General features: G+C 45.4%; 1 protein-coding gene and 1 long non-coding RNA gene across 8 annotated transcripts in view; both read left to right on the top strand.

The window, feature by feature from the left end:
* Nucleotides 1-2,279: 2,279 nt before the first annotated feature.
* Nucleotides 2,280-4,052, top strand: LOC142558514 (uncharacterized). The gene is made up of 2 exons (XR_012823020.1): nt 2,280-3,602; nt 3,671-4,052. It is a non-coding gene; the product is annotated as an uncharacterized LOC142558514 (long non-coding RNA).
* Nucleotides 4,053-6,325: 2,273 nt separating this feature from the next.
* p38b (p38b MAP kinase) overlaps nt 6,326-12,053 on the top strand; it is a 516,218-nt gene continuing 510,490 nt past the window's right edge. For 2 of the 7 annotated variants that reach the window (XM_075670641.1, XM_075670642.1), the window contains exon 1: nt 6,338-6,617. In XM_075670641.1, the coding sequence (XP_075526756.1) occupies nt 6,511-6,617 (107 nt within the window). In that variant the 5' untranslated portion in view covers nt 6,338-6,510. Of the gene's footprint in view, nt 6,618-12,053 lie in introns of all 7 variants that reach the window. The other 5 variants (XM_075670644.1, XM_075670640.1, XM_075670639.1 and 2 more) reach the window with 5 other exon arrangements.

Here is a 12,053-nt window from a genome sequence, read left to right as displayed (position 1 = left end):
ACCAGCGCGTCAATACGGAACTGCACGGTAGTTGAAGCCGAGGAAGCGGCCGTAGCTCTAGCGGCAGTGGAGGGCTATCGACTAGGCAAATCCCTAACTATTCTAACAGACTCGCAAACAGCATGCCGGAATTACATGAATGGCAGGATCAGCCGCAAAGCGCTGAACATTCTCCGCTCTAACGGCCGACCCACAGACAAGCAAAGCAAACACGCGATAGTTTGGATACCGGGACACACGAGTGTCGAGGGAAATCTGGAGGCAGATAGGATAGCTCGAGGGTATGCAACAAACCGGGCGTCCAAGAACACTGCCGCCATAGAGGACCCAGAACCGGTAGGCCAAACATACGCTGACACGCTAAACAACTTCAGGGGCGCCAGAATGAGATACCCGGCACCAGACAAACAACTCAACAGAGAAGAAGCCGTAATCTGGCGGCAACTACAAACGGGCACATACCCGAACTTATACATTCTAAACAAAATTTACCCTACCCAATATGAGAACACATGCCCCTGGTGCGGGGACAAGCCCACGCTATATAATATCACGTGGGCCTGCCAAAAAGCAAAAGAAATAACCGTAATAGAAAACCCGAGTGCGGAACAGTGGGAGAGGATGCTTTCCAGCGACATCCTGAAAGTCCAGCAAGGGCTAGTAAGGCGTGCTCGCACGGCAGCTACCCTCAGTGGGGCCCTGGACTAGGGGCACCAACCCTGCAAATCAAGATGGAAGAAGCCATCTGACGCACCGCTAACTCCATATGTAAATAGAGCAAATAAACGTTTTTCACCACCACCACCACCACCGGAGGCCGGTCTTCACACCTCCCCATTCTAGCCACCCCTGCATGTTGACGAACCCCACATTCACTGCCGTCTTCCTCCTCCGTGCTCCTGTCCTCCCCTGTCATTTATATGTTTTGGCATGCAGGGTTGCCCTGCGTGCCTGCAAAAAAAGCCTGAGCCCTACGACCCACCCTCGTTCCTTCCTGCCATCCCGCAGGTGTAGTGTATATATATATATATATATATATATATATATATATATATATATATATATATATATATATATATATATATAGTGAATGCCATAGAGTTAGTAGAACAACTCTAGAGGAAAAGCTGGGCCGGAAAAGTGGGAACCTCTAGGGCGCCGCCCTGTTGCTACTGGTCAATGTGGCCAGCGCAATTACTATTGAAAGAGCTGAAAGCAAGTACAGGTCACCTTATGCTTTCTCATCTAAAATCGCATACCTGATGGCTTTATGAAGGTGGTACGTTAATATGAAGTTTACAGAAAGAGCTCGCTAAGTCCGCGACTTATGTAAATCACGATGTACGCTTTCTTGCAATAAAGGATGACACGAATTTCGGTTTCGGATCTGTTTTTTGGATGCGTAGTAGTTTCGTACAGTTTGGGTTTGACATGCGATCGCGCGTCGACATCGGACGCTATGGCACACCAATGCATTGGGCACACACACTCGTGCCTTGTGTGCCACCGAAGTACTCTGGCATATACCTTGACATGTAAGTAAACGAATGTATCTCCTTGTTGAGAATATCACGCGAGTAGGCAGCTCTTGTGGTGCATCGCAATCGTTTGAGAAGCGTCACAGTAGAGCATTTTTCTGCATGCGGAGCGGTGTTTTTGTTTGCAAGTTTCCCTTCAGTAGGAAATTGCTGGACAGGCGGACCAGCGCACCGGAATTGTACTGGCGAAGCCGCAAGCAACTCAAAGAATCTGTTTAATTGTTGCACTTTGTACAATCATGCTTCTACAAAGGCCACAGCAGACAAACAGTCTGATGCCGAGTATATCTCTGCCACGAAGTAATCAAGAGGCGAGTGCCTAATGCGGACGAAATCGAGTGCATCGAGACTTAGAACGGCAGAAAGCTCAGCTACTTGGTAAGGATTCATTATGCAAAACAGAGGTGAGGCGTGCAGACAGGACACAAGAGTAGAGAAGTGGGCGGCGCTCGTGTTGTTTGTTTGTAAATACTCTACTCTTTGTGTCCTGTCTGCACGCCTCACCTCCGTTTTGCATAACGAGTGCATCAACCCACATATTAATAGCGTAGGCGTTTTATTAACTGTGCAATATTTTCAACACTTCCTTGCATGCCATTTCATGTGGAATATCTTTTCTGGTCACAAATTTGTGCAGCGAATCTATTTGCATGATTGACTCCGGGCCTGCGGGAACGTTCACTTGCACTTGATGCTGAGTCTTTTACATGTATCCATAAACTGAAGATATGCACATCGGATCCCTGCGAGCATTTTCAAAATTTAATTATTTTAGACAACAGGCACATATGCAATACTGACATAATCCCGAGCACCACTAAGCAGCTGGGACACATTTTTGTTGTCCATACTCGCAGGTAAAATAAGTAGATCATGTGGACAGCTCCAGCTCATTCTCCTTAAAACAGTGTGTACAAGGGGTATGCAAAGATAATTTTTTTCTCGCGCACCGATTATTTTGCTGTATAAGCAAGAGAACCCACCACGTTAGTGTAACGTATCTTGCACATCACACTAATATGTGCTTTAATTTACCAAGTGAGATGAGTTACTTTTATGGCTCATTCAGTCATATCACACTGCAAGCTGCATTCATCAATCTTCAATTGGATTTTGGAAATGTTTAATGAAACATGTTTCCCTTTTATGCAGATATGCAATGGCAAGCCCTTCCGTGTGTTCCAAAGGTAAAATTTAAGCTCTAAATTAAAAAAGACATTTTTAGTCAGAAACAAGCAAAAATGGTGAATGCAGAGTATCGAAGCCCAAGGTACAGAAATTATGAGAAGTGTCGAATGGTTTTAAGGAAAGAGTCGTATTTGCAAATGCAACTCTTTAGTGGAGGTCAAGCAAGTCAGTATAGGTAGAATACTCTGCAAGATTATGCGAGTGAGGGGATGTCAAACAATGGGTCAGGAAATGCGTTGTTTTTCTGCAAAACAAAAGCTATGATTGTCATTACATAAGTCATTTTAGCATCATGAGACTGGTGCTTGATAAATTCAGAAATAAACCGAAAAACAAGACAAGCAAAAATAAAAAAAACAATTTAATGATGCTCTCTCCACTCTGGGATAAATAAAAATAAACACATCACATCTAATGTGGACATATCAGACGCCTTGTGAAACACGAAAGGAAAAATTCAGTTTCGAGCTATGGAACTTGCCGCATAGATGTGGGGGGCCTTGCACTAATAGTGATAGTTACCACTGCATTTAGAAATTGAAAGCATTTGTGCAGACAAGGATGATTCTTTATATTTTTGGCTACCACTTCAAATACCTCCACCAAGTGTTACAATGCTGCACGCAGCCATACTAAGGATCTCGCAGCAACACCTGCAGCTAAAAAGCAGAAGCAGTCAAAGTCCTGGTGTGTACTGGACACCATATTTGAAAATTTTTGGGCAAGAAGAATGCAAGAAGCAGACATAACTGCATTGATTTCAATAATTTCCCATTTGAATGGCCTTTTCTTTTTGTTTAGACAATGCCTACGCCTAGCCACAGCAGCTCCCTCATACAGACTCCGCAAGCCAAGAGGCCGTGGAGGCAAATGCAGGTAAGAGGCAAGAAGCAATAGCACTGGTATCGACATTCATCTAATTTCTTTCTTTTTCTTTCGTTTAGGCAGCCAGCACACCTCGAACAGCCACCTTGACTGTGGGTGTGTCACCCTAGTCGTAAAGGAAACATTTGAGGGAAAGCGGCAGGCAATGTGAACAGCCACTTCTCCATGTAAACGATACTCTTTCTCTCGGATGACTCCTACGCCTCTCCACGCCAGCACACTTGTGCACAAAGATGCCGTGGAGGCACGTGCAGGTCAGAGGCAAGAAGCAGTGGCACTGGTGTCGACATTCACCCAATTTCTTTTTCTTACACTGAGGCAGCCAGCACACCTCGAACAGCCACCTTGACTGTGGGTGTGTCAGTAGATTCCTGTTGTACATATGCTCATAATAAACTTCAGTAAACTTGAACTTGATAATAAACTTGAAGGCAAATGGGACATGGATGCATTGTATTTTTGAACATTTATTGTACACATACAATATATGTTACACTTTGCAGTGCTACAGAGTGTATTTTGAAGCTTCCCCCTATATTTTGCACCTTTAATTACGTATGTGTTGTGTGGCCCTCAATGCAGTTCATGTTGTAGCAGCTGCTTTGTGTGTGTATCGCACATTGGCTTAAGCTCGTGATATCCACATACTTCTCTCACATATACAAAATAAAGTTCTATGTAGTCCTCAGTGTTACAACAAAAAATGAAAGTAAACAATCCGATCGTGGAATTGTGTTTAATACAGTGATTCCTATGACAGTTACTGAGAAGTTGACAACTTGAACTGGTCAATTGGTCCATAGCCTCCTCTATTTTTCAAAAATAAAGGAGGCAATGGATCCGTCATGGCAAGGAATTGTATGTATACATAAAAAGAGGGGGGTATGTGTGTGTGTGTTTGTAGTAGGGGGTATAGGATTAGGGCGGTACGAAAAAATGTACCAACACCGTCCTCTAGACCCATTGCGTTAAGGTACCGTAACAAAGCGTATTATGCATAAAGTTCACACAACCAACTCTGATATTACTGCACACGCCAGGCGACACGAGCTACATTTGTCATGACGCATTCGCGACTGCACCGGATGCCCTCCATATTATTCTCTTTAATCGTGCACACTGCACCGAGGCAAAAGAAAGATCATGGGCGCAGGTGCCTTTTCTCGACCTTGCGAGGCTCTGCTGCGCGTGCCAGGGTAGCTGTCTGTGCGAACACTCCCTGGCACACACACCTGCCTTGGCGGCCCCAACCTACGTACCGTTCTGCTTCGAGCTTTGATCCGCCCACTGTTACTTCGATGCCCTGGAGTTCTTGCGCCGCCTGCTTTATTATAATCTCAGGTGCTCTCCTGATACTTCCGTTTGTCGGTTACATGTGCCCTACAGCTGGATCAGTACTCATAATAATAAAAAAAAAAACGATCTATCGTCGCGACGATAGATCGCGAAAGCGGCTTTTGCAACGTACCGCGCCCGTGCGAAGAGAATTACGGAACGCCAACGAGGAATCTGACCACAGCTTCGAGCTCGTAATCTCGTCGAGTAACACTCCTGCAACAGGCGTGACCGCTGAAAACCGCATACCGCCGGAAACTTCAACAGGATCATCCCTCGGTTGCATAACTGCCGCCTGTACGGCCAACATGGACCACACCCGCACCGTCCCGCAAGATAGAATAAAGAACCAACTTGTAAAGCCCAAACACACGGCTGCATGCACACATCACGAAAGTACAAGCGAGACGCCATGCTGCTACGCTGCTACTGTTGCCGGATTAAAACTGACTACTGTCACCAAGTCTAGCAAGCGTCTCAGGAGCTGGCAACCTCGGCGCGTAGCAACATGGCGGCGCTCTTGCGGTTCCCGATTTCAATGCATGGGCCCTATGGGTAGCTTGTCCTCTAGAGTCAGTATAGTAACTCTATGGTGAATGCCACCCGGACCGAAAGGGGGGAAGTTTCTCCCCCCCCCCCCCGATCATTCCGTTCACATCCACCACATATCACACCTGAGGGCTCGCCCCAACTCCCGAATCATTACATTGGCCGTCACTACCTGTTCTTCAATGAAGGGGCCCTGTCCCCTGACCTCTGGGACAGTACACAGGGCAATGTGCACCGCCTCAGATGTCGCGCCACTCCCTGTTGAATCTGTCCAGCATTCGCCCCCTACACTCTCCATAGAGTTTCTCACTATTGTGTTTATAGTGAGAAACTCTATGACACTCTCAGGTCTCAGGACGACATTCAACTCAGCATGCAAAATTACTAGGTTTATTCCCTCCCTATTTTCTTTCAGTTTGTTTTTGGCTTTCTCCGCCACAGCTTTGAATCGCGCACCCGGCATGCATTCGACCTTCACCCGTCTGTCGTACGGAACTGTTCTGAGGAGTGCTGATTGCATTCGCGATACGCTGGAGCTTCCAACGACCCAGATCTTTCTGTCTTCAAGCAAATCGTGCCTCCCTCCTGTCTCTGTCCGCTGGGTCTGGCTGGGTCCTCCCTGCCTCCTCGCCCCACCCTCTGTACCTGCGTCTCCCGCGGTCCCCACGTTAACGTGTCCGCCCCCCATTCTGCTCTACTGGGTAATTCTCCCGCTTCCGTTTCCTTCAATTCCTTCGATCCCTCAAATGAACGTCTCGTCATGGTTGGCTACTTTTGAACTATTCGAAATGTTCGTCTGTTTTGGCGACATCACTTTGCACCATCTGGCAACACTGCTCCGACAGACGTCGAGCACTTTCGTGATCCTATTTGCGCGATCGCACCCCTACAGTCGCTGTACCCAAGCCGCCCAAGCCTCGATGCTCTGTAAGCTAGTACTGTGTGCCCGTAGTGTGTTCCGCTGATCCTCATGCGCGGTTTTTCTTAGCTCGGAAAAAAAAAAAAACATTGAAGCATGAGGACCGGATTCCACCGAGTCGAGCTGAACAAGACGGTATGGGAGGTTCCCGTCCGCTACAACAACCTTTCGCCCATCGGCGTCGGCGCTTACGGACAAGTTTGGTGAGTGCTTCTTCTAGGCTTAGACAATAGCGCAGTCGGTGTTACGTTACGCGACAGCTCGTCACACATCACTAGCGTTGGTCGGTAGCGCGCCTCACAAGTTGTGGTGAATTCTCATGCCACACTTCGTGCAGTTCGTGCAGTTCTGCTGGCAGAGCAAGGGACGCCTTGTTGGTTGTGCGAGTCCTGCGGCGCCTTTCTTAAATGCTACGTTTCTTGGAGATGCGCATTCATCCAGCGCGACCAAGGCGCAGGGACCTTCCCTCGTTGCTGTACTCGACGGTGCAAAGCTTACACGCTAGGAAAGTGCAGCTTAAACAAAAACGCTATGTCGGACAGGATCCCTGTCGCGCGACAAGTGTGTTAGCTGCAGGGGGGCAGCTATTTGTGCTCTTGTGTGGTCTACATGTACATATACTGAGTATACGTGATCTTGCGGCTGTTGTATTCCTTCATTTATTCTCACCGCTGCAAACCGCACTGGCTGCTACCGTTTCGTTTACGATATCAATTGCAAACCTGATGACCCATGCACATTTTAAATTTCACCAACGTTTGACTTTAGTTGATGCTCTATTGCTTATGATCGACATTCGTGTCATACGTATTTGGTTTTACATGCAATATCTTGTAAAGCCTTTGTTAACAAGAACACAAGAGCCCTTTTTAACAAGAAAGGAAATTGATTTCATACTTTCCGCCGATCCCAGCATAGTGCAAAATGTAGAAGTGTTAGGTAGGGTAAAGTGCAGTGATCATAGGTTAGGGAGGGGTAGGATTCACCTCAATTCGAAGAGAGAAAGAGTAAAATTGGTCAAGAAGAAACAGGCCAACCTACATGCAGTAAGGATAAAAGTGGACCAATTCAAGCTGGTACTTGCAAACAATTTATGCAGCCTTAGAACAGAGAGATGAAGATGATATAGAGGTAATGAATGAAACCATATCTAGGCTGGCTTCAGAAGCAGCAATTTAAGTGAGAGGCAGTGCACCAAGGAAACCAGTAGGTAAGCTCTCCCAAGTAAGAATGGACCTAATAAAGAAAAGACAAAGAATGAAAGTGTCAAACTCAAGAGACCAGATAGAATTTGCAGAGCTGTCAAAACTAATCAGCAAGGAGAAAATAAGAGATATTCGAAATTATAATGTGAGAAAGACTGAGGAAAAGCTGTAAAAGGTGGATGCAGCCTGAAATCAGTGAGAAGAAAACTTGGCATCAGACAAAGCAATATGTATGCTCTGAAAGATAAGCAGGGTAAAAGCATCAGCAATCTCGAAGATACAGTAAAAGAAGCGGAAGAATTCTATACTGACCTGTACAGTACCCATAGGAGTCGGGATACCTCCATTAGGAACAGTAATGAGGATACAGAAACTCCTCCTATAACTAGCGATGAGGTCAGAAGGGCCTTACAAGACATGAAACGAGGAAGTCCAGCAGGAGAAGATGGAATAACAGTCGATTTAATCAAAGATGGTGGAGACATTGCTTGGAAAACTGGCAGCTCTTTATACGAAATGTCTATAGACAGACTGCAAGTGTCCCAGAAAACTGGAGAAATGCAAAAATTATACTAATTCACAAAAAGGGAGACATTAAAGAATTGAAAAATTATAGGCCCATTAGCTTACTCCCAGTATTATATAAAATATTCACCAAAGTAATCTCCAATAGAATAAGGGCAACACTGGACTTTAGTCAACCAAGGGAACAGGCTGGCTTCAGGAAGGGTACTCTACAATGGATCACATCCATGCCGATCAGGTTATTGAAAATCCGCAGAGTACAATAAGCCACTCTAAATGGCTTTTATAGATTACAAAAAGGCATTTGATTCAGTAGCGATACCAGCAGTCATAGAGGCATTACGTAATCAAGGAGTACAGAATGCTTACGTAAATAGCTTGGAAAATATCTACAGAGGTTCTACAGCTCCCTTAATTCTACACAAGAAAAGCAGGAAGACACCTACAAAGAAAGGCCTTGTTCAGACAGGGAGACACAATCCCCCCAATGCTATTCACTGGTTAGTGGCTTATTAGGCTAGTTGGTACGTGGTTATACTAGGAGAATGCCAGCCAACTTGAGAACAGCCACCGTCCTGTCTCTTTGTCTATGTTTTTTTTTTCTACTCTCAAGTTTGCTGGCATTCTCCTAGTATAACCACGTACCAACTAGCCTAATAAGCCACTCTCTGAGCTATTCACTGCGTGCTTGGAAGGACTATTCAAAGCTAGGAGTAAGGATCGACGGCGAATATCTCGGCAACCTTCGGTTTGCCGATGACATTGTTCTATTCAGCAACAATTCAGAAGAGTTACAGAATGGGTGCCAAGAGAAGGGAGGCGCAGTCGAGGATGGCAGAAGACTAGGTTGGGTGATGAAATTAAGAAATTCGCAGGTGCTATCTGGAATCAGTTGGTGCAGGACATGGGTAATTGGAGATTGCAGGGAGAGGCCTTTGTCCTGCAGTTGGCATAAAATATGCTGATGATGATGGTGTAGATAAAACAGGAGAGCCGTTACAGCATATACACAGGATGTGAATTCAAGAGTGTGCAAACAAGCACTTCCTAACCTATAACTGTGCATAACAGATGTATAGAAAGAAACTGTTGGTTACAATGGGTGCACTACACATGGTAGCAAAGTGCATCATTTCTGAGCAGAGAAGCAGTTGGATTATCTACTCCTTTGAGGGTGGGTGAGCTGAGCACCATTGCAATGGAAGGAAGGACAGAACAGCCCTTGAGTGCTTGCACTGTGATACTCCCCTAAAGTTCGCCGCACACATTGCTTGTCTTGTTGTCTGCTGATAGCCAGCGACTACCCGTTCGGAAAAATGTGGAGAGCAGGCTGAGAAAAAGGAATTCCTGGCGGAGTGCTCTGGCAGCCTGCGGGAAGTATTAAATTTAAGAGGGTCATCTGTAAAAATCCTTCAGGATGCCTTGTTGCATTTCTCATGGCAGTTGCTAGTGTAACTTCTAGTAGAATGCCTGCAGTAGAGTGAGCCGTCCCAAACGAGGTGCAAGCTTTTCAGTTCACCATAAGGACAAAACTGGAATCCTGTACAGTTTGTGCGTGGCATCGGAGCCCGTCTCATGGTCCAGCATTCCTGTGAGGCTACCCATGCTTCACACCACTTGGGAACTCGTACAAGAAGACTCGTGATCACCGTATTTCGGGCATTAATGTCAGCCCTCACCTTTGCCTTCGGGGGCAATTTGGAGGTGAGGCCATTTTTAGCCCTTACCCACGTGAACGCCTGCTAATGCCATTGCTTACCTGCTAATGCCATTGTGAAGGAAATGCAAAGAAAAAATCACCGCCTGTTCACCGATCCAGATGTTAACTGTCGCCAACTATATCTGTCTGAAAGTTTATTTGAACAGCGAGGGGCAATTATTGTTACTCATGAGTTGATGCGCCATGTTGCTTACGACCAAAATTCATGTCATGCGGATTTGGTTCTATACGCAATACCTTGCAGATCCTTTCTTCGCTATCTTTAGATCCATCCAATTACAGTGGTCCGCTATGAGTGCATAGCATTCCAAGGCACATTGTGGTCGAAGCAGTATGACAGCCTCTGCTTTTTTTTATGCCCTGACTTTGGGCGACTGAAGTTGCACTGAAAGAGCATTCTTTCACGCATTTTTATCTGTGGTTTGCAGCTTGGCAGCACTTGCCAGTAATGAAGGTAATAAAGTAAGGATTGGGGGTGTGCACATTATTTGAACGTGCCAAGTTTCAAACTCTCACAAAAGTACTTCCGAGGGAAGGCAGCATAGATAACGCCAGTGTGGCACAATTTCAAACCTTAGGCTATATGATAAAATTTGATAGGAGATAAAATGACAACTGCAGAACAGGTGTGGTTGCTTAGTGCCTATGCCGTTAGCATAACATATAGGCGGGTGGGTGAGGCGATGACTGAGGGTGTGGTGCGCTAAATTTCAAACTAAAGGCAAGAGCACTTAGTTAATTTTCATTAGATTGCTCAGTTTTTTTCTTTTATTATTGGATTGTCAATAATATTCCAACCTCCCTTTCACCCATTCCTTTTGATCTTTATTTATATACTTATTCTTACTTGAAGAAAAGAGCGCTACGAAGATGCGGACTAAAAGAGGAACATGTACGACGGACAAGGCAGTACTTCCAACTAAATGTTTTTTTGAAGAAACAGGATTTTAGATAGATACAACCTAGAATGGCCCATTGTGACATCATGACGTCCCTATCTCATGAGAAAAGCTATCTCTTTTTTGGTAAGCATCACTGAAGGGCAGCTAATGTGCATGCCCTCAGCCTTTGCAATGTAGAAAGCTTCTAATATCTCCGGTTCTATTCTATCTCTAGTCCGTGCCAGAAACCTGGTGTCATGAAGATACAGACGGCAATTGTGAGGTTTACAGTATTCTGCCAGATGGCCCCCTGCATTGTTACTTATGGCCCAGTTGTGCTCAGGCGCCCTTTCATTAAAACACCGTCCGGTTTGACCGATATAAACCTGCTGGCAACTTAGGGTTATCTCATACACGGCATTACTTTTTAACTGTAATATACTTATTCTTTTTTTTCTTCCATGAGCACTATTTTCTGCCTCTACTTTTAATCTCTCTTTTAGAGAGACGATAGTTCGCTGACCTCCAGCAGAGCAGATAATCCCCCCCCCCCCTCGTCGTCCGGGCCCCTTCCATGAAAAGAGGAACCTACAGTGACGCGTGAACTGGCAGACACAGGGTGCTACCTCACATTCCTCCACTGACGTTCGGTAGCAAACCTTTCAATTTTCTACCTTTGCCGCTACCACACCCTCGGTCATTGCCTCGCCCACCTGTCTTACCCTCTCCCCCCTTTAGAAGAACCGTACGTATGCGTACTTATGTGCTGACTGAAACTTGGTTACATGATGAAATTTTTGACAGTGAATTCGTACCTGCTGGCTACAATGCTCTCCGTAAAGACCACATTGGTAGAGGTGGTGGCATCTGTATTATCTACAAAAAATCAATACGAGTTTTCAGGATGCCTGACGTGTCAAATGTCCAGTGCATTTTTAGTAAACGTTATTGTGGTCGAATCAGGTACATCATAGGCGTGATGTTCCCTGTCAGTTTTAGGTGATTTAAAAGTTTACATGAATACATATATAAAACCTGGCGATTGGATAATTCTTGCTGGCGATTTCAACCTGCCTAATATTGACTGGTCCACAATGTCCCTCGTAAACCATAATGACAAAACAGGTGATGCTATGTTGGATATAGCATTTGCTTTTGATTTATCTCAGGTTGCTGGCGAATACACTAGGATACACGACAGTTCTAAATCTATGCCATACCTTTTCTTCGTGAGCGGATCTATCAGTACTCAATCAAAATGCGAAATTGTCACGGGAATCTGCGATCACCAGGCCGTACTCCTTACCT

Source organism: Dermacentor variabilis, chromosome 9 (genome assembly GCF_050947875.1).
Source record: "Dermacentor variabilis isolate Ectoservices chromosome 9, ASM5094787v1, whole genome shotgun sequence".
NCBI lineage: Eukaryota > Metazoa > Arthropoda > Arachnida > Ixodida > Ixodidae > Dermacentor > Dermacentor variabilis.
This window is presented reverse-complemented; position numbering and strand designations above follow the sequence as displayed.